This window comes from Chiloscyllium plagiosum, unplaced genomic scaffold, assembly GCF_037043375.1.
Source record: "Chiloscyllium plagiosum isolate Xiang-an unplaced genomic scaffold, Cpla_swu_hap1 HiC_scaffold_22, whole genome shotgun sequence".
In the NCBI taxonomy this organism is placed as follows: domain Eukaryota; kingdom Metazoa; phylum Chordata; class Chondrichthyes; order Orectolobiformes; family Hemiscylliidae; genus Chiloscyllium; species Chiloscyllium plagiosum.
In genome coordinates, this window is record NW_028270160.1 from 34,212,747 (window position 1) to 34,240,256 (window position 27,510).

At 39.5% G+C, this 27,510-nt stretch overlaps 1 protein-coding gene across 1 annotated transcript in view; it reads left to right on the forward strand.

Moving 5' to 3' along the window:
- fank1 (fibronectin type III and ankyrin repeat domains 1) overlaps positions 1–27,510 on the forward strand; it is a 66,613-nt gene that overhangs the window by 8,711 nt on the left and 30,392 nt on the right. Inside the window, exons 3-5 of the mRNA XM_043712622.2 lie at positions 4,308–4,476; positions 17,013–17,137; positions 20,194–20,275. Coding sequence (XP_043568557.2) covers positions 4,308–4,476; positions 17,013–17,137; positions 20,194–20,275 — 376 coding nt within the window. The remainder of the gene's footprint in view (positions 1–4,307; positions 4,477–17,012; positions 17,138–20,193; positions 20,276–27,510) is intronic.

The following is a 27,510-nucleotide window of genomic DNA, read 5'->3' on the forward strand; positions in this document are numbered from 1 at the left end:
GGATAAGCTTCTTCATGCAAAGGTTTGTGCATCTGTGGAATTTCCTGCCCAGTGAAGAAGCTGAGGCTTTAAATGTTTTTCCGACATAGATAGATAGATTTTTGAAAAATAAAGGAACTAAGGGTTGTGGTGAGGGGGTGGGTGAGTGGAGCTGAGTCCACGAAAAGATCAGCCATGAATTTATTGAATGATGGAGCAGGTTCAATGGATCCAGATGGCCTACTACTGCTCCTATTTCTTATGAAAGTTAAGTCCATAAACTCGCATTCTGACCGCATGGACATTACCAGGTTGGCTGAATAGTTCCTGCATTTTCTGTTCCACCATCTACAATATTTTGCTTTTGAAAGTTTGCACATTGATGGTTTCTTAGGATCTGTCAGCCTTTGGAGTAGAACGGGTGTCATAACATACAGAAAAGACCCTGGATCTGGATGCTGTTTTTGTAAGGAATTTCTGCAGAGATACAATGGACAGAACTTTCCCTCTTTTTCCTCAAAGTGTGGGGATGAGACTGTTAGGTTGTTAGATGGCAACTGACATACCGCCCACATCAATGTAAGTGTTCACCCAGTTGTCTGTCATTCAGCTTATTGAAAGCTGATAAGCAAGGGAGATGCATATCATGCCCAATTACAGGCCTCAATGCTAGTAGTCTGTGATCCCAGAAGTTGCCAGCCAATCAGTGGCAGGCAGCTTCTGGGTTTTAAAGTCCCTAGTTAAGACCTATTTCTCAGGGGATTCAGTAGTAAGAGTATCTTTATTTTTCTTCTCTCAGGGGAGAGGTCATGGGGAGATGGGAGGCTTGGAGGGGTGGCATTGGCAATGCTGGACTGAGGCTTTAAAAGGCCACCCTTTAGCTGCCTCTGTTTAAGCCTAGGTTGTGGCATTTGGAGACCCATCCCATGGTACAAAATAGTTGACAAATAGATATGACTGTAAAATGTCACTAAATATAAATGTTTTTTGACAGAAAGTGTATTTATTTGCAATACTTTCATTATCATTCAATGATAAATGTGCTGGTTGTCCAGCAGGAAAAAAATGATGGTTAATTACACTTTACAAATGAAAACAACTTCCACAGGTTTCAAAATTCTGGTGGTTCAAGTAATGAACCTCAGCATCTCTAATATCAACATGACACGAGCTCTTAACAGACTGAAATACTCTTAATAGTTCATTTAAATATTAAATTTTACCATTTATAAAGACTTGATTATTAACTGTAATAACAATTAGTTTGTTACAATCTTTATTAGTATTGTAATTACATGCTTGAAAAGGTGTTCATAGAGTCATAGAAATGTACAGCATGGAAACAAACCCTTCGGTCCAATCCGTCCATGCCGACCAGATATCCCATCCCAATCTAGTCCCACCTGCCAGCACCCGGCCCATATCCCTCCAATCCCTTCCTATTCATATACCCATCCAAATGCCTTTTAAATGTTGCAATTGTACTAGCCTCCACCACATCCTCTGGCAGCTCATTCCACACATGTACCACCTTCTGCATGAAAAAGTTGCCCCTTAGGTCTCTTTTATATCTTTCCCCTCTCACCCTAAACCTATGCCCTCTAGTTCTGGACTCCCTGACCCCAGGGAAAAGGCTTTGCCTATTTATCCTATCCATGCCCCTCATAATTTTGTAAACCTCTATAAGGTCACCCCTCAGCCTCCGACATTCCAGGGAAAACATCTCCAGCCTGTTAAGCCTCTCCCTGTAGCTCAGATCCTCCAACCCTGGCAACATCCTTGTAAATCTTTTCTGAAGCCTTTCAAGTTCTGTATCCAAATGGCTAGTTCTCCCTGTATTCCATGAGATCTAACCTTGCTAATCAGTCTCCCATAAGAACCTTGTCGAATGCCTCACTGAAGTCCATATAGATCACATCTACTGCTCTGCCCTCATCAATCTTCTTTGTTACTTCTTCAAAAAACTCAATCAAGTTTGTCAGACATGATTTCCCACGCACATAGCCATGTTGACTATCCTGAATTAGTCCTAGCCTTTCCAAATACATGTACGTTCTGTCCCTCAGGATTCCCTCCAACAACTTGCCCACCACTGACGTCAGGCTCACTGGTCTATAGTTCCCTGGCTTGTCCTTACCACCCTTCTTAAACAGTGGCACCACGTTTGCCAACTTCCAGTCTTCCGGCACCTCACCTGTGACTATCGATGATACAAATATCTCAGCAAGAGGCCCAGCAATCACTTCTCCAGCTTCCCACAGAGTTCTTGGGTACACCTGATCAGGTCCTGGGTATTTATCCACCTTTAACCATTTCAAGACATCCAGCACTTCCTCCTCTGTAATCTGGACCTTTTGCAAGATGTCACCATCTATTTCCCTACAGTCTGTATCTTCCATATCCTTTTCCACAGTAAATACTGATGCAAAATATTCATTTAGTATCTCCCCCATTTTCTGTGGCTCCACACAAAGGCCGCCTTGCTGATCTTTGAGGGGCCCTATTCTCTCCCTAGTTACCCTTTTGTCCTTAATGTATTTGTAAAACCCCTTTGGATTCTCCTTAATTCTATTTGCCAAGGCTATCTCATGTCCCCGTTTTGCCCTCCTGATTTCCCTCTTAAGTATACTCTTACTTTCTTTATACTCTTCTAAGGATTCACTCGATCTATCTTGTCTGTACCTGACATATGCTTCCTTCTTTTTCTTAACCAAACCCTCAATTTCTTTAGTCATCCAGCATTCCCTATACCTACCAGCCTTCCCTTTCACCCTGACAGGAATATACTTTCTCTGGATTCTTGTTATCTCATTTCCGAAGGCTTCCCATTTTCCAGCCACCTGTGAACATCTGCCTCCAGTCAGCTTTTGAAAGTTCTTGCCTAATACTGTCAAAATTGGCCTTTCTCCAATTTAGAACTTCAACTTTTAGATCTGGTCTATCCTTTTCCATCACTATTTTAAAATGAATAGAATTATGGTCGCTGGCCCCAAAGTGGTCCCCTACTGACATCTCAGTCACCTGCCCTGCCTTATTTCCCAAGACTAGGTCAAGTTTTGTACCTTCTCTAGTAGGTACATCCACATACTGAATCAGAAAATTGTCTTGTACACACTTAAGAAATTCCTCTCCATCTAAACCTTTAACACTATGGCAGTCCCAGTCGATGTTTGGAAAGTTAAAATCCCCTACCATAACCACCCTATTATTCTTACAGATAGCTGAGATCTCCTTACAAGTTTGTTTCTCAATTTCCCTCTGACTATTGGGGGGTCTATAATACAATCCCAATAAGTTGATCATCCCTTTCTTATTTCTCAGTTCCACCCAAATAACTTCCCTGGATGTATTTCCGGGAATATCCTTCCTTAGCACAGCTGTAATGCTATCCTTTATCAAAAATACCACTCCCCCTCCTCTTTTGCCTCCCTTTCTGTCCTTACTGTAGAATTTGTATCCTGGGACATTAAGCTGCCAGTCCTGCCCATCCCTGAGCCATGTTTCCGTAATTGCTATGATATCCCAGTCCCATGTTTCTAACCATGCCCTGAGTTCATCTGCCTTCCCGGTTAGGCCCCTTGCATTGAAATAAATGCAGTTTAATTTATTAGTCCTACCTTGTCCCTGCCTGCCCTGACTGTTTGTTTGACTCACTTCTGTTCTCAGCTGTACCCGTCTCAGATCGATCTCTTTCCTCACTATCTCCCTGGGTCCCACCCCCCCACCTTACTAGTTTAAATCCTCCCAAGCAGTTCTAGCAAATTTCCCTGCCAGTATATTAGTCCCCTTCCAATTTAGGTGCAATCCGTCCTTCTTGTACAGGTCACTTCTACCCCAAAAGAGATTCCAATGATGCAAAATGTGAATCCTTCTCCCATACACCAGCTCCTCAGCCAAGCATTCATCTGCTCTATCCTCCTATTCCTGCCCTCACTAGCTCGTAGCACTGGGAGTAATCCAGATATTACTACCCTTGAGGACCTCCTTAAATTTCTACCTCACTCTCAGTAATCTCCCTTCAGAGTCTCAACCTTTTTAATAGGTTTGCAATGCTTATGAACTATTCCCAATTATGTTAGTGTTATTTACACTAGTATTGCCACAAAAAGACATATAAAAATGATATAATATTGTGATGTGGGGCATCTTTACAGAAGTAGCCTCATTCACTTAGTATGGTGAGTCAGTGCAAAATATGTTGTGTTAATATAAATGGGACTTTGACAATCTTTTACAGTTCATCAACTTTCTGTAGAAGAGCACTTTTCAATGCCTTATGACCTTATGATGTGTTTTCACCTCTTTTTTTAAAAAAAATGGCCAAGTAGAAATCCCCAAGCCTGATCCTCCAGTTGTGGGTAAAGTGACCGATCACAGTATTGAACTTTACTGGAATAAGCACCACCAATTGCAAGGATATATAGCATCTAATCGAGGGCTATGTTTTTCAATTGAAGAGGAGGACATTAAAACACATACATATGGTAACATATACACGTGAGTATTTAAACTTTTAAAATGATCATTCACTCTGCCTCACAAAGTCCTCTGTGATAAATTGCAGCATAGATATTGTATGGCTTTGATTCCTCACACTGACAGAAAACTCATTTTGCTTGTTGAGAACAAAATATTACTGAGAAATTTACTGTAGCCCAGACTTTTTGATGTTGAGACAATTTTCCTGCAGTGTAGATTGGAGATGCATGTTCGGACCATGTGGAAATCCTGATAGAGCTGACTCTGAGGAAATTGCTGGGAATCTGAAAATTTCAATTGTCAATACCCCTGTGTCTGAAACTCTCTGAAAGAAGTCCCTTAAAGTCAGAGAATTTGTAAGGTTTTAACTCACTTAAGCTTAATATTTACCCAGAAAACGTTAGAGGTCTTGAAATTTGTTTTAATACCGGGTTAGCTATTAACTTGAACTCTGACTCTCCACAGTTTCTTCCCAACAACAGCTTGCCTGAATCCACAACCTCCAAGTGCTACATGACAAACTCTCTTCCCCCACCAGACCCGACAACACCCCAGCTCCTGATCAGAGATGACACATGTCCACTGGACTCGACAATATCCCCCACCCCTGCTGGACTTGTCACTCCATCCCATCGAACTTGACACTCCATGGCGACAGCATGACCCTGTTGGAACTGACATTCCACCACCACCCCAACACTCCCCAACCCCTTTCCCACACCATTTCCCCAACCCTAATGGAACTGACACCACCTGACATGATCACAAGGACCTAAACAAATCTGATAGCCAGCATGTAACGCCTCCCCCCACAACCCTACCTCACCCTGCCTGATCAAACACCTCATTGACCCAACACCTTGCACTACTTTAAGTAAATCCACTTGTGTATCTATACCCCCAAACTCATCAGCTAATCAATGTCCCTCACCCACCAGTCACTGAACCACCTATCCCCACCTGGCACTCTACCACCTCTCTCATTTGGCACCCTACACCTTCTAACTTGGCACTCTACTCTTCTCACCCACCTGGAATCCTATTCACTCACCATCCTGACAACCTTACCCAGTCATTGAAATTTTGACAATGATCTGCTCCGCGGCAAGATTCGAGGATTCTTTGACGGGTTTGTAACAGGAAGCCCCTGTCCAGGAATCTCCAGGGCAAAAGCCATCAAATACCTTTAATCTGACGTATTGACATTTCTGAACTATAAAGTTATATGTTCAGAATGGTATGCAACATAAAATGAAATGAAAGCTGAACAGCTGGTGGATATATAGTTTGAGCACAGCCAGTGTTTTTGTTCCTTACCTCCGTGTGGTAGCTGAGAAAACGTCCATCTAAGTTCTTCTTGATTAGTTAATCTGTCTGTCACTGCATCTATCAGTGTTGTTTAACAGAACCAGTTCTGCCACACATCTTGCTAAAAAATACAGTAAATTCTTCAATAACAAGTAGACGTAGGCGTGGAATTTCAGATGATTCTGAACTTAGGCAATGTAAAATTTAGGCCATTAACATTTCTGTCACTGCTGTGTCTTCCTTTGCATCATCAATGCACTATTACAAGATGGAACACTGAGCATGATAGAATAAGTAGCTGTGCCATCATCAGGCTTTAACAATGAGTGTCAATGTGACCTAAAAGATACATAAGGAAACTGACTCACTGCACACTGATATTAGACTGTCAGATTTCAGCACATTGTCACAACCAGGTGAGGAGGGGTGGATTGGTTCCCTGCTTTACCCACTTGTCCTTTGACTATGACAGAGTTTGAATTAAAATAAATATATTGCCAATTCATTGTTTACTTGATTGTACATGGCGATGTGTAAAAAGTAGCCACAGGTTTTCTTGAATTAAACATGTAAGGGGTTTTATTATACTAAAACATTCCTGTTAAAAATAATAAAAATGTTAAAAATGTCCCGAGCTCCGTAACTCACACACGCACACACACAAAACAAAAATACAAGAACATAAATTACAAAATTACAAAGTTGACATTTTGACCAATTTAAAATTTAAACAGAAAAATAATTTAAAGGAGTGTTCCCTGACTAGCCAGCTGTCCAGTCAGACTGTGGTTCCCAAAGGTTTTGGTCTTCAACTGGAGTTTGATGTTGTCCCTGATGTCTTTTTGTTTTTTTGGAGGCACTGTTGTGGAAATTGAAGACTTTCTTTAAAAGTTCTCTATCTGCTTGTAGGAATGTTGTTACAATTCCAGTGGGCCGAATGGGATGATTCTGTTCCTACATTTTATGGTCTTATTAAGGGAATCAAGGGTTATAGGAGAGAGGCAGGGAAATGGGGTTGAGGATTACTAGATCATGCATGATCTCATTGACTGGTGGAGAAGACTCAAAAGGCTGATTGGCCTATTTCTCCTCCTATGTTTTATGAGCCTCGAGTCAAACTGCGCAGACTTTAATATGGAGACAGAGATTCTCACTGTCCCCGGTCCTTGCTCCCCACTGCTGAACACCAGTTGAAAGGTGTGTGCGCTTCTCCATGTATGCACACTTTGTATATGACGTCACAAGTAAATTCTGCATTATGGTGTATTGTGTCTAGATGCATGCGAATGTGCTATTGAGGATTAGCATATGTGGGAAGTTGTCTGTCCTTTCAAGTGTCAGCAAGCACTGCGTTTGCTAAAACATTACTTTGGTAAACACAAACAAAGCTTAGTTGGTCACTTCTGACTGAGAAGTTCAGAAGTCCATTGTGTGTTTCAAAAGGTAGCTCATACAGCCAGTCACCTTGAGAAAATCAAGAACTTTTGTTCAATCAATTAATTTCTGCTCATTTTCCTGCTTATGCATTGTAAAGCTTGATTTTTGATAAGGTAGGAAACAATCTGTTTACACTTTTCCAAGAGTTTATTGTCTCTGATAAAGCCTTTGATATTTTTTCATTTTTATCCCTATGGTGCGGAATATGAACTACATTGTAAATTGGCAGCCACTAATTTTAGTTTCAGTAGGAGTCTTTGTTTTTGGTCAAAAACTGTCTTATTAAAAATCCAATTGTCTCTAATGAACTAAAAAGTAACATTTAACAGGAACATGTTATAAAATGTTATAAGAAGTTTATAAAATCCTGATGGGCATGGCTACGGTGAATAGACAAGGTCTTTTTCCTAGGGTGGGGGAGTCCAAAGCTAGAGGGCATAGATTTAATATGAGAGGTATGCAATTTAAAAGGTACCTGAGGAGTCACTTTTTCATGCAGAGGGGAGTGCATGTACTAACAAGTTGCCAGAGGAAGTAGTGGAGGCTGGTACAGCTACAGCATTTAAAAGGCATTTTCATGTGTATATACATAGGAAGGGTTTAGATGGATATGGTCCAATTGCTGGCAAATGGGATTAGTCAGATTGGGATGTCTAGTCAGTGTGGGCGAGTTGGACCGAAGAGTCTATTTCCATGCTGTATGACTCAATGTAGTCATGACAGTATAATCCAGCCTGACCCTTTTGCAGGACTGAGAGCATCATTAGAAATGTTGCATTTTTTAAAGAGTCATTAAACTAAAATCTTGTCTGCTCTTTCAAAGGGATATAAACAATTTATTTTTTAAAGAAAGCTGTTCTCTGAATATCCTTACTAATTTATTCCCAACCAAACCCAGCAGAATAGGTTAACCAAAAAAATCAGCTCTTTGATGTTTATGGGATTTTACCATTAGCAAATTGACTGCCAGAGGAGAAACAGATTTATTCAGCTGCATGGCCTGTTCTGTGTATAACGTCTGTAAGACTACTTGTATCTTTTAAAAAAACAGTTACATGTATTTGCAGGTATTACACCATATAATAACTGCCACTCACTCAGGACTATAATTCTAAATGATTTTCAAAGATTATGGTAGTAGTTTTTAGATTTGTTTTAGGGGGTGAAATCTACTGATCGAGGTTCTGTATTTTAGCTTTAGGTCAGATTTAGCACGGCCAGAAGAAACAAGTGTTCACATAAATGAATGTCAAAATTGGAAATTATATCTCCTCATGATATGTTAGCATTGCTAAGTGGGCCACAACATTTCACTTTCATTTCCTGAATCCTATTTTAAACGTATTCCATCTCGGACAGTACAAATTATGTGAGTAAGTGACACAATGCTCATTTATAAAATGTTGATTAATTTAAGGAAAGCCGACATTGATTTATTTAAGGCAAATCATGTTCACTTAGCTTTATTGAATATTTTAAACATGTTATGATCACTTAGAGACCAATAACTTTCTAGTGACTGGCTGAAAGGATCAATCAATAAGATTTAAAGTTTTAGGATTTTTAATGTTACAAACACAGCATTGATTAACCACTATTTGCAGGCAACTTACACATCAAATTACAGATTGTCATGTGACTGTTAAGACAACCAACAATCCTTGTCATATTTCTACTTTATACTGTTGCTTAAGTGGACACTTTGTTCCTCCCAGTGACATGTTTCCTTTTCCCTTGCTTAGCCAGATAATTTCTAACTCCAGAACAGATTTTCATTTATATCATTGTTGGTGTGACATAGTTATTATTATTGTTATGACTATTGTGTTTGTAAATGTCTTTGGAATTTTCTGCCCCAACAGTTCTAGGTGTTCTATTATTGAGCAGTTTTAACATTGAGATGGATACAATTTTGGTCTGTAGGGAATCAGGGATTGGGGATTGGGTGAGAACATAAAGTTCTTGTAGAAGGTTAGCCAAGATCATATTGAACGACAGAGCAGGCTTGAGGGACAGAAGAGTCTAATCAGGTTCAATATTTCCTCTAAGTGCCGCCCATTGTACATGGCCTATTTGTTGCACTGTACCATCACTTTAAGCTTCTCATGTGGTTGCACATGCACACAGCCTAAATGGACTGCTCCTTGTGCAACCCCTGTGTAATACGTTTGTGTTACTGTGTGAGCATGCACCAAGTAAGCATTACTTGGGCCACTATTTCTTACGTTCTCATGTTTGGATTCTGAATCACTTAAGACCATGAAAATAACTAAGTTCCATTTCATTTATGTTTTACTTGCTTTCAATGGGAATTTGACTCTTGGATTCCTGTTGCACTTTAATCTCTCAAACAATTAAATTTGTAACTTTCAAAAAGCAAAACTTCAAGAATCATTGAGAATTTTGTTAAGAAATATACTGGCTATGGTCTTGCATGGACACATGCTGCTTCTCTGGATAACTTTGTTGGCTAGATGATTGGTGTGGATCACATTGGTTTCAATAGCATGTGGTTTGATTTCCCCCATTCCAAATGTGTCGGATTTGTGACTTGCCTCCTTGCTGTTCTTATAGTGGAGGTTGTGCTGTTGTGGGTTGCACCTGTCTTGGGACAGAGATATGAAGAAGATTTGGCTTCTATGATGTTGAGGTACATGGTTAAGAAACCTAAACCGTGACTCTAGGAATAGAAGAAACTTTCAGATTGATGTCAAGCAAATTTAGGAATACGTTAAGAATTCTTTCTCGACAACCAAGATGTTAAAGTCATAGCTAAACAATTTTAATTAACCAGTACTAATGTTTACTACTTTTTCCCTTGAATTTACTCTTCCTTTTTTACATTTCTTTTTTAAAATGATTTGTTTTTCACTTTCAGTAGCTTAGAAATCATTCTCTCTCCCAATATCTTCCAAGGCCCTGAAGGATCTGGGCTGTGAAGAGACTTGTTGGAACCAACTGCCCGAGGAAGTGGTGGAAGCCGATACAATTACAACATTTAAAAGATATTTGGATGGTATATGAATAGGAAGGGTTCAGAGGGATATGGGCTAAATACTGGCAAATGGAACTTGGTCAGATTGCGATGTCTCGTCAATGTGGATGAGTTGGACCGAAGGGTCTGTTTCCATGATATCTGACTCCAAGCCGCTATGACGCTCATTCATTGCGTGCAACATGGAGACTCACAGCATCCTTGCCTTGTGTTGCCATGCCTTTTAACACTTTGCCCCCTCAGCCAGAGCTAACAGACGGGCAGTACTTCTGTCTTTACTAGCCTTTTAGCACAGTCACAAGGCTGGAAAGCTTGGCATGGTTATTAGCAACCATCGATCAAGCCATCTATGTCACATTTGTGCCATGTGCCAACAGTGTATGCACCAAATATACTGCAGATTCTTCAAGCAAATGGCCATGTCTCAATTCCTTAGTGGAGTAAACCCCAAGGGAGACAGTTTTCAGTCGGGGATCGTGTTCAGTAAGTCCAGGGCAGCCTCCAGTATCGTTCCAGAGGTCATTCAGTCACTCTGGGCAGTCAAGGTCAGGATCTACTTTTCTTAGGGTGTGATGTCTACCGTTATATGCTGTTTTCTCCTTGATTGAGGGAAAATGAGAAGTGACTGAATGAGATTAAAGTAGATGGCACAGCTGTTGATACTAGTGTAGGTGGAGGAAAGGTGGTGAGGTGCCTTGAGTGAGTGAGTGAGTCAGAGGCACAGAGACCATGTAGAGTTATAGTGTGGAGGAATTAGGTGGGTAGGGGAAAGTGAAGGATGGGTGATGCAATGACATAGTGGTAGAGCATGAGACTTGGTGAGAGGTAGGTGCAGTAGCATAAATATAGTGAGTGTGAGGAAGCAGAGAGAAGAGGATGGCACTTAACTTGGCAGAGCAGAGAAGGTCACTGACCATCTTCCTACTCTGCTGAACATTATTTCAGATGGGATGAGGATGCAATGACCTGGGTTTCAATGTCGGACCAGGCTGGCAGCGTCTGGTGTTATGGCCTCCTCTGCCAGTCCTGTGGGAAGAGCACATCCTTCTTCTGTACCACTCTATCCAGCTGGACTTCCCTGGTTCCTGTCCGCAAAGTAGGGCACCAATTTCCTGTTATTTGCCATACCTGAGGGAAGTGTGATGAACAGGACTATGGACTGACAGCGCTTGACCGAGTGCACGATATTTTTTAAATATTGTGCTGGTGTCAGTGATGTGAGTGTATCCATCTACATGAGTGGGAGAATTGAGCTAGCATTGGATGAGTGGGGCACCATAGAGCCATGGTAGGTAGTTGATGAGGCAGGTTTGGAATGATAGTGCAAGAAAACTTGTTAGGCCTCTTGGAAGAGATACCAGGAAACTTGCTGAAAAATGATCGCTTGTGAAAATATATGGTAGGATCCAGCCCTATATTTGTCTATCTTTTCCTTCTTGAATGTAGATGTATGTAGCATTTGTGAAGTCATAACCAATTTTCTCTTTTTAGCCAAAGGTTATAACAGGCATCAGGAAATAAAAAAATGGAATTACAATTCTCTCCCCTGCAGGAAAATCTCATTGTATTACCATGTAATTTTGTGTTTTTGAAAAGGTGCTTTCATTTAACCAAGTCTGTATTGTTCTATCTGTTTTACATTCCAGTAACCTTTAACTTTTCCACCAGTTTAACAAAATAGTTTTACTGCCCTAAAATATAACTTTTTTCAAGCTTTGGCTCATTTCATTTGTTCATGGAGGTAACTGGCTGGGCCAGCACAAACAATAAGACCCCAGATGTTCCACATCAGTTAATGATGTGAGGTGGAATGTGAAATATTGATTCATCATCTCCCAGACATTCAGCCAGCTGAAGCCCATCAAATCTGACTGTAAAAATTTTGAAGTTATTGACCCAAAGTAAAAAAAATGGTTTCCTGTCAAAGTATAAGCATGCATAAAGACCAAGCGTATTACTAGGTTGGCAAAGGAAGGAGTCCTTGACAGTATCGTAGATAATGTTCCCTGCTTAACAACCTGGAAGTCTCAGCACATTCATAAGCCAGATCCTTTAAACTACCCTCCCTGCCCTACCACACAAAAAAGTTTAACGTATCTGTGCTCTTAGAGAAATCACTTTTAAATGATTTAAAGAAAGTGCATTTGGAAAAAATATATAGAAAACATTTAATATTAGATAATATTTATTAAGAAACTTGTTTTGCTCATTGAGCTTTTTAATTCTTCCTCTTCCTTTGCTTTTCCCAACTTTCACATGGTCACCATAATACCAGATGATCAGCTTAATGTCAACCTTATTTTTTGGACTTTAATGGGTGCTTTTACAGTTAATTGTCTTCCTATCACTAAATTTCCCCATTCTCATTTATCCATTTAATTAAAAATTCTAAACAAGTCTTCTGTAAAAAAAAATCATTAAAATATAACCACTAATTGTGCAACTATTGTAGCTTTTGCTTTGTATTCTATACATGTCAGACATACATTATTTAACTCAGACATCATGGCAATGGAAACTGATATTGTTGTGCCTGTCCTCTGACTGAAAAATAAGGATGCAGGAGTACAGTTTTGGAGGCAGCTTTTATACTCAAACAGTATTCAAAATGCATCCAATACCATATTAATTTACACAGCCATTCATAGCAGTTGCATGAAACATGCCTTCAGATTTGGCAGAGATACCTTCCCTGTTTTGGCAAATGTCTTCCAAGGTAAGATGTTTGGAATGTTTAAACAATTAAGTAATGTGAATCTATATATTACAAAAGAAAATATGAAATAAGAGCACAAGTTAACCATTTGCCAAACTCCCTCCTATTCCCTAAGCATGCTCTGATCTGTTTTTATATTCACATGCCCATCTACCCTATACAACCTTTCATTCTGTTTTCTAAAAAGGATCTACAAACTATGCCTTAGAGATATAAAAACCTGCTTTCTGAGGCAGAGAGGCGAAGTTCATACAAGTTCCTGAGAGATAAAAAATATCTTCTCATCGTTGTCCTAAAAAGGTAACACCTGATTTTAAAAGAGTGACCCTAAGTTCTGGACTCACCCAGAGGATGAAACATCCTTTCCATATTCATTTATCAAAGCCATTCAAAATCTTACCTACTGAGATCCAGTTATCTCTTACTCTTCTAACTCTGGTAGAAACAAGCCTGGCCTACCAATCTCTCCTCATTAAAAACACACATCCCAGGTATCAGTTTAGTAAACTTCCATGGACTACTTCCAGCGCATTTATATCCATCCTTAAATAGGAATGGTGGAACAGGCTCGAGGGGCTGAATGGCCTATGTTCATATAATAAGGAGACCAAAATTGCAGACAATATTTGAGGTGTAGTGTCATTGTTTTATTTCAATTATTGATTTACATGTTAAAAATCCAGCTTAGTGGTTTATAACCTAAGTCATAATCTAGAAGGTATTCTCCAGCGTTTTAAATTAGCAAAGATCATCTGGGAATGTGCAATGTAACCAGTAAGGTAAAATACAGTAAGTAGGTTTGAACCTTGAGTTTGGAAAATTACTCAGATATTAGTCAAGTAAGGACCTATTCTGGCCTTCAGGAAACCAGCAAAAATATTGAAAACAATTCAGAAATATAACACGTGCCTGTTCCATGACTGTTTCATTGAATTTAAGCAGTAGAGGCTCTTTTTTTTAGTCATTAGATTACAGATCTAGCAGGAATATCATCTCAGTCATTATCTTAGTTAATAAACCAGAATTCCCTGATCAGAACTTTGAAAATTTTCAACCAAAGCTCCTAACACATTAATCAGCATCTATAGGAGAGCTAAGCGTTATAATACTACAATTATGAATCAAAAACTGAGAATGCAAGGAAGATTGAGCAGCTCTGCAAATAACTGTGGAGAGAAAAACAGAACTAGTATTTCAAGTGGGTGAGCCTTTATCCTACAAAGTTTGACCTACAAAGTTAACTCTGTTTCTCTCTCAATAGATACCCCAAACCCGTTCAGCATTTCCAACATTGTTTGTTTTGTATTACATGAGCAATTCCCATCTCAATTTATGGCAACTTTAAATCAAGTAGCAGGAACTCCTGTCTCATTTTGTAGTATGGTTCTTGAATTGAACGAGCTCCTAACCCAGCTAATGACATTTTCTAGTATATGTTTTTGCTAGTTTGTCCACTAGAGAGCTAGCTTTCCTGTTCCCAACACCCATGTGTACCATTTTCCTGGCTGTTAAGGAAAGAAAAATGAGGGAATACCTTTTCTGTTTGACCTCTGCCCAAATGCAATTTAGTGCAATTCTATTGACACTATGTAAGAAATATTGTGGGTGGGGGGGGGTGGGGGTTAACTCTGCTCACCCAGTGGTAATAGACAGATTAAAAGTTAATGTGCAGTGGGACAGTTTCCTGCTCCACGATGGTCGGAGTGCTGCTGATTTTGGGACATTTAAGGCACTCAAAGAAATAGCGAGGCAGTATCGTTCCTACAAAAATGATCTCATACTTATAAGCAGATTAAATCCAAAGGCCTATTATCGGACCTCAATAGCATTTTGTACATCATCTCAGTGCAATGCACTGTATGTCTGATCTGTTCAGTAATGTCTAATGTGCAAGATGAGGCCTTGTAAGTTGTGTTAAACTTTCCCCCTTGGGGCAAGAAGAGTAAGATTGCTTCTCTGAACTCCACAAAAATGTTCTTGCTCATTCAAAGGTTTATTGCCCTTATCCCATATAAATACAAGTTGACATAAATTTCTTCTCTTGTCAAAGATAACCAGCCATGGTTAAATGATGAAAATTAGCTGAATATTCTGGAGTTCCACATGCATGATTTTGCAGAATCAGGAAGGTAATTGCAGAAATTTCATTCTGGAAATTACACAAATCTGAGATCTGGATTGCACGTAACTCTATATAAGGGAGCATATTGATGACCGAAGTTGTGTTGTTCGCCCTCTTGTGTTTACATGACATTCGGGTATTAATTGTTTGAATTTGTTTCGGACAAAACACTGCGTATGTGTTTTCTAATTGTCATGCTTCTATTCTTCCCGAAACATAAATAGTTTATACGTATTAGTATGTTTGTAGAAATAATGTTGTGAAGGGAAACTGTAGCTAATTTTTAAGTACTATTACACTACAATTATGAAATGGCAAGCTTAGATTTAGATTAGATTAGATTACAGTGTGGAAACAGGCCCTTCGGCCCAACAAGTCCACACCGACCCGCCGAAGCGAAACCCACCCATACCCCTACATTTACCCCTTACCTAACACTACGGGCAATTTAGTATGACCAATTCACCTGACCCTGCACATCTTTGGACTGTGGGAGGAAACCAGAGCACCCGGAGGAAACCCACACGGGGAGAACGTGCAAACTCCACACAGTCAGTCGCCTGAGGCGGGAATTGAACCCGGGTCTCTGGCGCTGTGAGGCAGCAGTGCTAACCACTGTGCCACCGTGCCGCTTGTTTAGTAAAACTCATATTCAACACTTTCCTTGTGTCTTTTTCATTTGATATTCTGTTGAGTAACAATTAACATTTGAGGATCTGTGATGCTAACAAAAAGGAAACCAAATATTTTAGATATATAATAAATTCCTGTTCCATTTTGCTAAATTAACTAACTGTGGAGCTTAACAGTTATGGGCTTGCTACTAAATTAAGCAAAACAACAAAACAATTGATCATTTCTGTTGCAACAACACCATTGTGCTTGTTACCACTGCTGGTATACTGACAGCTTCTTGCTGATCAATTCACAGCTTCAGTCAGGAAAGACATTTCTATGCATGGGCTCTGTTAAAACTGCATCTAGCTTCACGAAGAATAATCTAGAATGTTTTACCATTATGTAGTCTCAAACACTCAAACTATTATAAACACCGGCAATTGCTAAGAATTATATAGAACAATTATTAAATTTTTTTTTGTTTTAAATCATTGTTCTTTAACCTCTTTGGTGCCTTTCTAAAATAGTAAGACTGCTGCAGTAGGCTGGGAATATCTTTGTTGACAATTTTCACTGTTGTTTTTACAAATTTAATTTCCGTGCTATTAGATATTCACCACTAGATGGCAGAAGTACATCGGTTTCAAATTGGTAGGCAACAAGACAACATTAATTTAGCCCAGCAATATAACATTCTTTCATTCTGTATGAAATTAAATCCTATCAGAGTAAAAAGAAACAATTTTTCTCTCTGATGAACTTGATAATTTGTTTCTTTTTCACAATAACCTGTTCTTTTTTGGCTTATTAACTATAGGAGAATATGTGCTGTCATCTCTAAATTTATGAAATTGAATACGCTGTACACAGTATTCATCACTAGACTTATTTATGAGTTGGTGACACCATGATTCTTCATGCTGAAACACTTAATATTAAACATTATGTCTTCGCATTAGTACCTTTGCTACAGGATTTCCTGTCCTTGGGGAGAACTGACTGGAGATTTATTAAATTTACACAGTTGGAGTATCCCAGATTAAAGAATCTAGATGCTGATGCTAATTTGCCTATATGGTTCTCTGACACTGATAAGTCTCAGTAACTTAGTCAGACTGTTCTCAAATAACATGACCAGAAAATATTTTATGCTCAAACCTCAGTAGAAAACATATTAAAATTGATTAAATTTTTCTACTTTTGTGACCTTTTGTAGTAGTGATGCTTACTCTTTTAATAATATTGCTACTTAACTATTTTGTAAGTATGTATTAAAAATAATTTTTACATTTAAGTTCTTGAATGTTGGAGCTATTTGTTCAGTTGACCCAAAATTCTATATGTCTTTATTTTTCCAGAGGATATGCAAAACATCATGTTGTGACAGGCCTTGAGGCTTCCACCCCATATAGATTTCGACTAAAAGTCATTAGTTCTACAGGAAATTGTGCCTACAGCCCAATTGTGACAGTTTCTACAACACGTGAGTCTCACTTATTTCCTTTATTGCTTATGGCACAATTTCTACAACCTTGCAGTATCTATTAGCTTGTTTAGTTTAGTGGTTGATGTACTGGTAAGAATGCTCCAGGATTTACAACTTTAAATTTATTACTCACAGTTTCTTGTATTGCTATCATGATGACACTCAATTATTTGTATATGCAGTTCAGTTTAGGAGCTGAATGAATATTGATTGAGTTGTCAACTTGATCTCAGACTTCAGATGCAAGAGAAAGCAGAGAGCAGTCTCTTACCAAGCGGCTGAAAGAATTGTACTCTTGATGCTCTGAATTAGTAGCACCACATTACTATCATGTTCAATTAGTTGTTTGAAGTGATGTCTTAGTTGCCTGGAACAGGTTGATGCTGACTAGTTCTAGCTGCAATTTGGTTTTTTAAAAAGTCTTTATATAAAGACCAGATTTCCTTTTCTGTTCAAACAGCGAACTCTTATTTCTGCAAGCATGTTGAAAATTCTCTGTTGTTTTGCTCAGTACACGAGCTCAGTAGAAACTGATTTGAGACTGCTCAAACTAATCTCATATACAGTTACAAATATGTAATTTCATGAATCATACATTCCAGGAATATAACATTTAGTTTGGGAATTGGAATTTTTAAGGTAAGATGAATGAAAACACCTGACTTGAGTAGCTAGTAAATGAAGCTGGAGATCAGAGTTGAGAGTGTGGTGCTGGAACAGCACAGCAGATCAGGCAGCATCAATAGTGCTATGTAATCGCATAGAGGCATAAACAAATATATCTCAGCGATGTTTTGTAGCAAAACTAAAATACAAATGTTTTTCTTTCATTATAGTAATGAGCACACACTGATGAGAATATGAAAGATCAAAGAGGTGAAGCAGGGAGCCAGGAACACTGGTGTTATTGCCAATAAACAAAGAGAGAAAAAGTAAAAGCTGGCACGGAGCTGAAAACAGAAATATTTCAATTATGTTTCCTACATTCTTGTCTTGTCATGTGTATTCAGAGATTGTAATCACATTGTGTATCTAAGATGGGCATCCTGGTTAGTTTGATGATGAACAACAGTTTAATTTTTCATCGTCTCTTTGGTCTTGGATACCCTCAACAACAAATGTTCACCGCTAAGACTGAAAGCAAAATATTTGTACAATCTTATCTTTGTTATAAGACTTCTGTGAGACATATTTGTTTATGAGTCCATGAGACTATGTGGCACTGATGATTACCAAACTAGCTTTATACTACTGGCTGCTGTTTTGGATTTGTCTTTGATGTTATCTCAGACTGATGAGAGAAATTAACCTCTTTTTAATGTCTACTAGGGTGTTATTTGTTAAAATCTCAGTAGAGGCAAGTGATGTGTTATGCATCCTTTGCCTGAAGGCAGGTCCTTGGCTCATTATCTGCTGATGCTTCATGTTGTGTTCTTGGCAGTTTCTGTCAGTGGGTGGTTTGCCAGTACCTTCCACTCTCAGGCTAGGTCAAGAAGGCAGAACCCAAGTGTATTACAGCTGGAACAGAAACTGTTGCTTTTATTCAGTAACACATGCAGGCCATTTAGCCAACTGAGCTAACATGGCACCTAGAGACTACAACTTTTTTTAAAAGTAATTTAAATTCACAACTACAGATTAGAGAAATAGTGCCAAAACATTTCACATTTTAACCAAAAATCTTTATAGGACAAGAGTTAAACAAAGAAAGTATTACTAACACAATATTTTATAAACCCAGAAATGGACTCGTAAACAAATATGTCTCACAGAAGTCTTATAACAAAGATAAGATTGTACAAATATTTTGCTTTCAGTCTTAGCGGTGAACATTTGTTGTTGAGGGTATCCAAGACCAAAGAGACGATGAAAAATTAAACTGTTGTTCATCATCAAACTAACCAGGATGCCCATCTTAGATACACAATGTGATTACAATCTCTGAATACACATGACGAGACAAGAATGTAGGAGACATAATTGAAATATTTCTGTTTTCAGCTCCGTGCCAGCATTTACTTTTTCTCTCTTTGTTTATTGGCAATAACACCAGTGTTCCTGACTCCCTGCTTCACCTCTTTGATCTTTCATATTCTCATCAGTGTGTGCTCATTACTATAATTGAAAGAAAAACATTTGTATTTTAGTTTTGCTACAATACATTGTTAAGATATATTTGTTTATGACTCTATGTGATTACATAGCAGTATTGATTATCATACAACATTTTCACTTCTGTCTGTTGTTTTGAATCTGTCTCAAGTTCGTGAGAGGATTTAACCCCTTTTTAATGTTCTCAAAACAAGTTTGGGCAATCTCAAGTAAATTTGTATGAAGATTGGGTGGACTGTACAAAGCTGCAAAACATTTCTCATCAGTTTGCTATCTCTCAACTGAGATAGGAAAGTTATTTGAAAATTAGACTTTTTAAATTTATTCTTGAGATGCAGATGTTTTGGCAAGACCTGCACTTATTGTCATTCAATAATTGCCTCTGAGAAGGTGGTAGTGAAGACAGGAGTTTTCAAACCAGAGTCTAGACCCTACAAACTCTGTAAAAGGACCCCAAGATGTCTGTGATTTCTTTACATTTCTATCTATCTAAGATCATGGATATGGTGTGATAAATAATATGCTTTAGAAATTCCATGTTTTATATGTTGTCTGTACTTGTTGACATAATAACAGTTGAGGCAGAATGTTTCTCAACTTGATGCACAGTAATGGGTGAGTGAGAAAGTCGTGGGGGTTCTGCCTTTTGGGGTTAAAGGCAAAGTTGCTATAGTCTTACAAGGCCGTAGGACTTTTCTCTCATTAGCGAGAGATGACTGATGGTGGTTTAATTTGAGGGTCACCATGCCTCAGGTAATGTGAGAGATTGAGAAGGAGAGTCCTTCCCGATAATCCCAACTGGTTTGGGAATTGAACCTGCCACTGATGGCCATCCAGCCAATGAGTTAATCAATGGTAATAAACATTCTGTGTTGCTTTTTCCCTTTCATGGTTAATATGTAGGTTTTCAGTTTTTCATTTTTGTTTTCTTTTATAATTAGGGGAACTGAAATATGGAAAACATCTGCACTGCGCTGTAATTAAAAATGACATAGAGGAAGTATGCTATATTCTGCAGTCAGGGTATGTGGTACCACTGTATTTGTTGATTATTTACAAATCCTTGCAACAGCATCACTTTAATTATTATTTACAGACATAGGCTTAATATTTTTATCTAGTGATTATGGTTAATAGTATTCAATTGTTTTACTCTTAATATTTTTTCTCCAAATAAGTTGGTGCGAGAATGGAGAAATTAGATTCCTGGGACTCTGGCTGTGGAGGAGAAGGCATCTAGATATTCAGATGGGTTGTATCTGAACCGAGCTGAATGAGTTCCTGATGGGGTGTTTGGCTAGTGCTTTTGGGGAGGATTTAAACTAACTGATCAGGGATGTGAGAAAAAGGAGCGAATATTACAAAGTAATACCAGGATGTATGACACTCTGGCAGAGGCAGATAATACTAAATTAAAGAATAGTCAGATAATAAGTGGAGTCAGAGTAAGGAAAGAAGTAATGAAGTTTAACTCAGGTTTATGCTGAGTGTGTGTGAATGCAAGGAGTGTAGTTGTTAGGACTGGGGAGTTTCAAGCACAGATTACCTTGGATTGTGCTGTTGTGCCAATAATGGAAATCTGGTTTAAGAAACGGCAGATTTGGGTATTAAATATTCCCAGTTAAAAAGTGATCTGAAAATATAGGAAGAGGAAACAAGAAGGAATGGTAGCGGTTTTGGTCAAGGAAAGCATTCTAGTACTGGAGAAAGATGGTATTTCAGGGGGTTCAAGGACAGGATAAATTTGGTGAGAGCTAAGAAATAAAATAGGTAAGAATAATAGTCCACCAGCTAGTGGGAAGGATGTACAGGAACAAATTTGTAGCGAAATTACAGACTAATGTAAACATTATGAGATAGCGACATTGGAAGACTTTAATTACCTGAATGCAGATTTGGATAGTGGTAGTATATGGGGTAGCAAGGGGCAAGTGTTCCTTGATTGTGCTCAGGAGAATTTCCAACAGCAGTAAATTCTACAAGAAAGGAAGCACTGCTAGACATGGTTCTTGGGAAAGTCAATCAAGTGATATTCCCTTAAAAGGGAAGGATAGAAAACACAAATCTAGACAACAAAAAAGATAGAAATGAAGTTCAAGAACAAAATATGTGCTTATGATAGATATCAGCTAGTAATACTGTTGTGAAATTAGCAGAATACAGGAAGCAGATGAAAAGTAAATATGAGAAACAAAGAGATTCTAAAAAATGATTGATAGCTAACCTGAAAGGAAATCACAAAGTCTTCTGTAAACTCATTAGTAGTGAAAGGATGGTAGTCAGGTGCTGTCACATGGTCTTGAGTGGGAAATAAGGAGTCTAGCTTAAGATCCTGATGGGGTCAGATATGCCATTCCTGGTCACTGGTAGTTTTAGTAATGATATCTAACTAATCAATATAACTCGTACCCATTGCGTTTATGTAATAAAATATATCTTAGTTTGATGACAAGTGACTCTTTTTGTTAAGACTCACTAGTGGTTTGTCCTGTTAACCAAACAGACTGCCAGACCCGAAAAGTTTGGTGCTGGAAAAAGCACTAGAGAAAGTGGGGACTGCAGATGCTTGAGATCAGAGTTAAGAGTGTGGCGCTGGAAAAGCACAGCAGGTCAGGCAGCATCCGAGGAGCAGGAGAATCAACATTTCGGGCAAAAACCCTTAATCAGGAATGAGGCTTGTGGGCCATGGGCTGAGAGATAAATGGGAGGGGGTTGGGGTTGGGGGGGAAGGTAGTTGAGAAAGCAGGAGCAGGACGCTACCTGACCTGCTGTGCTTTTTCCAGTGCCCCCCTTTTCGATTCTGACTCTCCAGCATCTGCAGTCTCACTTTCTCCCAGCCCTCAGACACAGAATAGAAAAGAGGATCCTACCCCAATCATTACCTGATTGTGATTGGTTTGCTGAATATATGAAATGATGGCATAGGGTTCAGTGGTGGAACTGCTGCTTAATTATCTTCAAGTAACAATGGTGAAAAAACCCATCTGCCCAGAAGCAAAACTTCAGAGAAAACAAACGGGTTTATCATTTTAAAGGCATTGCTGCTTTAGGGACACTCAGTCACTTAGTGACAGCAAAAGCTTGAACAGACAAGCAATCAACAGTACTCATAGAAGGAGCAACAGGGCAACCCCAGTACTCCAGGCAAAAGCCTTCAACTCATCTCTTGGTAAGAGATGCAAGAAAGACAGTGTGGGCTAGAACTAGTATGTTCAGTAAAGAGACCAGTCATACTTGGCAGTTACAGGGTCCTTAGAGAAGAAGCATCTGTAGGGAACAGTCCCACTTCAATGTTACCAATCCCTTTTGGCAAGGGTAAAAAACCTAACAGTAAAAGTTGCATAGGAGCAGACCGGAAAGGATAGAAACAAAAACAAAATACTTAATATTCTCAGTGAGCATTGTAAATAGGCACTGGAGCAGGGCACAGTAGGGAATCAAGATCCATTAAATTAATTAATGCCAAGGCTGTAGTAATAGCAGCATGAGGAGTAGATTTAAGAGATTTAAGATGTCAGAAGCTAAAGATAAAAGGGAGAAGGTGGGAGTGACAGCACCTGACATCAATGCCTTATTTGAGAGATTGTGGCATCAAGGAACCTGAGCAAAACTGGAATCAATGGGAATCAGGGAGCAAACTCTCCGCTGGGTGGAGTCATACCTGGCACATAGGAAAATGGTTGTGGATGTTCGAGGTCCGTGATTTCAGCTCCAGTCATCTCTGCAGGAGTTCCTCAGGGTAGTGTGCCAGGCCCAACCATCTTCAGCTGTTTCATCAATGACCTTGCCTCCGTCATAAGGTCAGGATTGGAGATGATTGCACAATGTTCAGCACCATTCAAACTCCTCAGATACTGAAGCAGTCTTTGTTCAAATTCAACAGGATCTGGGCTATGTCCAGGCTTGGACTGACAAGTGGAAAGTAACATTCACATCAAACAAATGTGAGGCAATGACCATCTCTAATAAGAGACAATGTAATCACCACTCCTTGATATTCAATGGTGTTACCATTACCACTATCAACATATTGGGGGCTACCAGAACCTCAACTGGACTTAACATATAAATACAGTGACTACAAGAGCATGTCAGATGCTAGGAACACTGCAGCGAGTAACTCATCTCCTGACTCCCCAATGCCTGCCCACCATCTATACAGCACAAGTCAGGGGACTGATGGAATACTCCCCACTTGCTTAGTTGGGTGCAGCTTCAACAACACTCAAGAAGCTTTACACCATCTGGGACAAAGAATCCTGCTTATTTGGCACTACATCCACAAGCATCCACTCCCTCCCCACTGATACTCGGTAATAGCAGTGTGTATAATTTACAAGATGCACTGCAGAAATTCACCAAGCATCCTGAGACATCACCTTCCAAACACGCAACCACTTCCATCTAGAAGGACAAGAGCAGCAGATACATGGGAACCACCAGCTATAAATTCCCCTCCAAGCTAATCACCATACTGACTTGGAAATATATAATTGTTCCTTCACTGTTGCTGGGCCAAAATCTTGGAATTCCCTCTCTAAAGGTATTGTGGGTCAAAGAACAAAGAAAATTACAGCACAGGAACAGGCCCTTCGGCCCTCCAGGCCTGCAGTGATCTAGATCTTCTATCTAAACCTGTCACCTATTTTCCAAGGATCTGTATCCCCCTGCCTCCTGCTCATTCATGTATCTGTCTAGATACATCTTAAATGATGCTATCATTCCCGCCCCTGCCACCTCTGCTGACAACGTGTTTCATGCACCTACCACCCTCTGCGGAAAAAACCTTTCCATGCATATTTCTCTTAAACTTTTCCCCTCTCACCTTGAAGTCATGACCACTAGTACTTGACTCCCCTACTCTGGGAAAAAGCTTCTTGCTATCCACCCTGTCCATACCTCTCATTTAAAAATCACACAACACCAGGTTATAGTCCAACAAGTTTAATTGGAAGCACACTAGCTTTTGGAGCGATGCTCCTTCATCAGGAGGTAGTGGAGAATTGAGCCACGTGGAGGGTACAAACGACCTGAACACCCAGCTCTCTCTGTACATCAGTTTTCTCCAGGGCTTTTCCATTTACCATATAGTTCATTCTAGAAGTGGACCTTCCAAGATGTATCACGTTGTATTTGCCCGGATTGAACTCCATCTGCCATTTCTCCGCCCAACTCTCCAGTCTATCTATATTCTGCTGCATTCTCTGCTGCCCTTCACTATCTGCTACTCCACAGATCTTTGTGTCATCTGAAAACTTGCTAATCAGACCACCTATATCTTCCTCCAGATAATTTATGTATATGACAAACAACAGTGGTCGCAGCATGGATTTCTGTGGAACACCACTGATCACAGTTCTCCACTTTGAGAAACTCCCTTCAACTACTACTCTCTGTCTCCTGTTGCTCAGCCAGTTCTCTATCCATATTGCTAGTATACCCTGGACCTCATGCGACTTCATCTTCTCCATCAGCCTACCATGAGAACCTTATCAAATACCTTACTGAAGTCCATGTATATGACACCTACAGCCCTTCCTTCATCAATCAACTTTGTCACTTCCTCAACGAATTCTATTAAGTTGGTAGGCATGACCTTCCCTGCACAAAGCCATGCTGTCTATCACTGATAAGCCCATTTTCTTCCAAATGTAAATAGATCCTATCCCTCAGAATCTTCTCCAACAGCTTCCTTACCACTGATGTCAGACTCACCGGTTTGTAATTACCTGGATTATCCTTGCTACCTTTCTTAAATAAGGGGACAAGATGAGCAATTCTTTCATCCTCTGGAACCTCACCCATGTTCAAGAATGCTGCAAAAGTTATCTGTTAAGACTTCAGCTATTTGCTCTCTTGCTTCACTCAGCAACCTGGGATAGATCCCATCTGGACCTTGGGACTTGTCCACCTTAATGCCTTTTAGAATACCCTACACTTCCTCCCTCCTTATGCCGACTTGACCTCAAGTAAACAAACATCTATCCCTAACCTCAACATCCGTCATGTCCCTCTCTTCAGTAAATACTGATGCAAAGCACTCGTTAAGAATCTCACCCATTTTCTCTGACTCCACACATAGCTTTCCTCCTTTGTCCTTAAGTGGGCCAGCGCTTTCTCTAGTTACCCTCTTGCACCTTATATATGAATTGGGCTTTGGGATTTTCCTTAACCCTGTTTGCTAAAGAAATTTCATGACCCCTTTCAGCCCTCTTAATTCCTCTTTTGGATTCCTACTTTCCCAATATTCTTCCAAAGCTCTAGGTCAACCTAGAGTTCAGGGACTGGCAGTGACTCGAAAAGGCAGCTCACCACCACCTTGTCAAGGACACCTGGGGATGTGCAATTAATATTGGCTAGACAGTGATGCCCACGTCCCCGAGGAAATAAGTTAATTTAAAAAAAAATTAAGACTGACAAGATTGAGAGATGCATAATTTGAAGGCCATTTTGGTGGGAGAACATGGTTAAGGCTACAGCCACAAATTCTTGTGAACAATTAGGGCCAGGGACAAGCATTGTGTATGAGCTCATGATCAAAGGAAGGTGTTTATTTTAGTTGCAAAATTTTAGAAAACCTCCACCTAAGTTGGAAGAGGCAATTAAGTCTACATTTTTCCCAAGGAGGTACAAAATTACAACAATAGGTAGGGAAGCCCCCAGAAAGCTTGCTTGATGGAATATAATGTGGGAAAATGTGAGGTTATCCACTTTGATAGAAAGAGTAAAGGAGCTGAATATTATAAAATAGACAAAAACTGCAGAACGCTACAGCACAGAGGCAACAAACAGAAAATACTGGAGAAGCTAAGCAGCTATGACGTCTTCAGAATGGACTTGAAACATTAACTCTGTTCCTCTTTGCACAGATGCTGCCAGACTTACTGTGTTTCTGTAGCATTTTCTGTGTTTGTTTCATATTTTAGGCATATTGCAGTGTTTTGATTTTATGTCAGCACAAGGAGATTTGGGAATTCTCCTGCAGGAAACACAAAGAGCTAGGATATAAGTTCAGCAGGTAATAGGGGAGGTAAATGGTGGCATTTATTTCAAAGGGAATGAAGTATAAAAGTAGCAAAATCTTGCTCAAATTATAGGCGCTAGTCAGACCTCAGTTGGAATTCTGTGAATAGTTTTGGTCCTCTTATCTAAGGAAATATATTCTGGCACTGGAGACAGTCCAGATAAGGTTCCCGAGGCAATTACCTGGTATGGAGGGACTGTCTTCTGAGGAGAGGTTAAGTACATCGTGTCTGTACTCACTGGAATTTAGAAGAATGAGAGATGACCTTATTGAGATGTATAAGTTCTTATGGTTCTTGGCAGGGTAAGTACAGAATGATTTTTCCACTTCTGAGAGAATCTAGGAACAGAGGGCATAATCTTAGAAAAAGGGGTCATAAGAGGACATCCATTTAAGACGAAGGGTAGTGAATTGCTGGAATTCTTTACTGCAGTGGGTTGTAGATGCTTACTTGTTAAGTGTATTCAAGGCTGAGGTAACGTTTTTAGTTAGTAATGGAATCATGGATTACAGGGAGAAGACAGGATTGTGGAGTTGAGAGTTTTCAGATCAGTCACAGTCTTGTTAAACAGTGGAACAAACCTGATGGGCTGCAAGGCCTGCTTCTGCCCTCACGTCTTATGATCTGAGGCACTGACCCTACTTTCGGGTAGAGATAGAGAGGTCTGTGTAGATGCTGCTGGAGTTCTAGTTTCCCATGCTTGATGAGTTCAGACTGTATAGCATTACAACCTGGAGTTTTACCTATAGCAAATGTCAGAAGTTTTGATAAGCTCCACCACTGTGCGTCTGATATTCAGATCTGCCATGACAGGTGCACTTTCTATAATACTCTGAGCTTCCTCGATGACAGTTTCAAGCAAATAATAGCCTGAATGTGTTAGTGTTGAAATGGTTGCAGATGAATTAGCGCAGAGCAGAAACTGTCAGCATCAGAGTTTTTCATGGAGTGAGAGAACAACTAGAATTTACCTTCAGCCATGCAGATGATGATCCTTGGTGACAATTAGAAAGGAGGGCCATTGAAGAAAAGAACTGCTATCTATAAGTATAGTTTTACTTCTGTGCAACTGAGTTTTGTGAGATGAAAGAGGAACATTAATGCTGATTTTTATATATTGGTGTTATGTGAATTTTGGGTTATCGGTTTTCTTTTACAAATGAAGAAGCATGCATATAAGTAAGAGCAAAGTATTTTCAAATAACAATTTTGTATACACCAAAATATAACCAG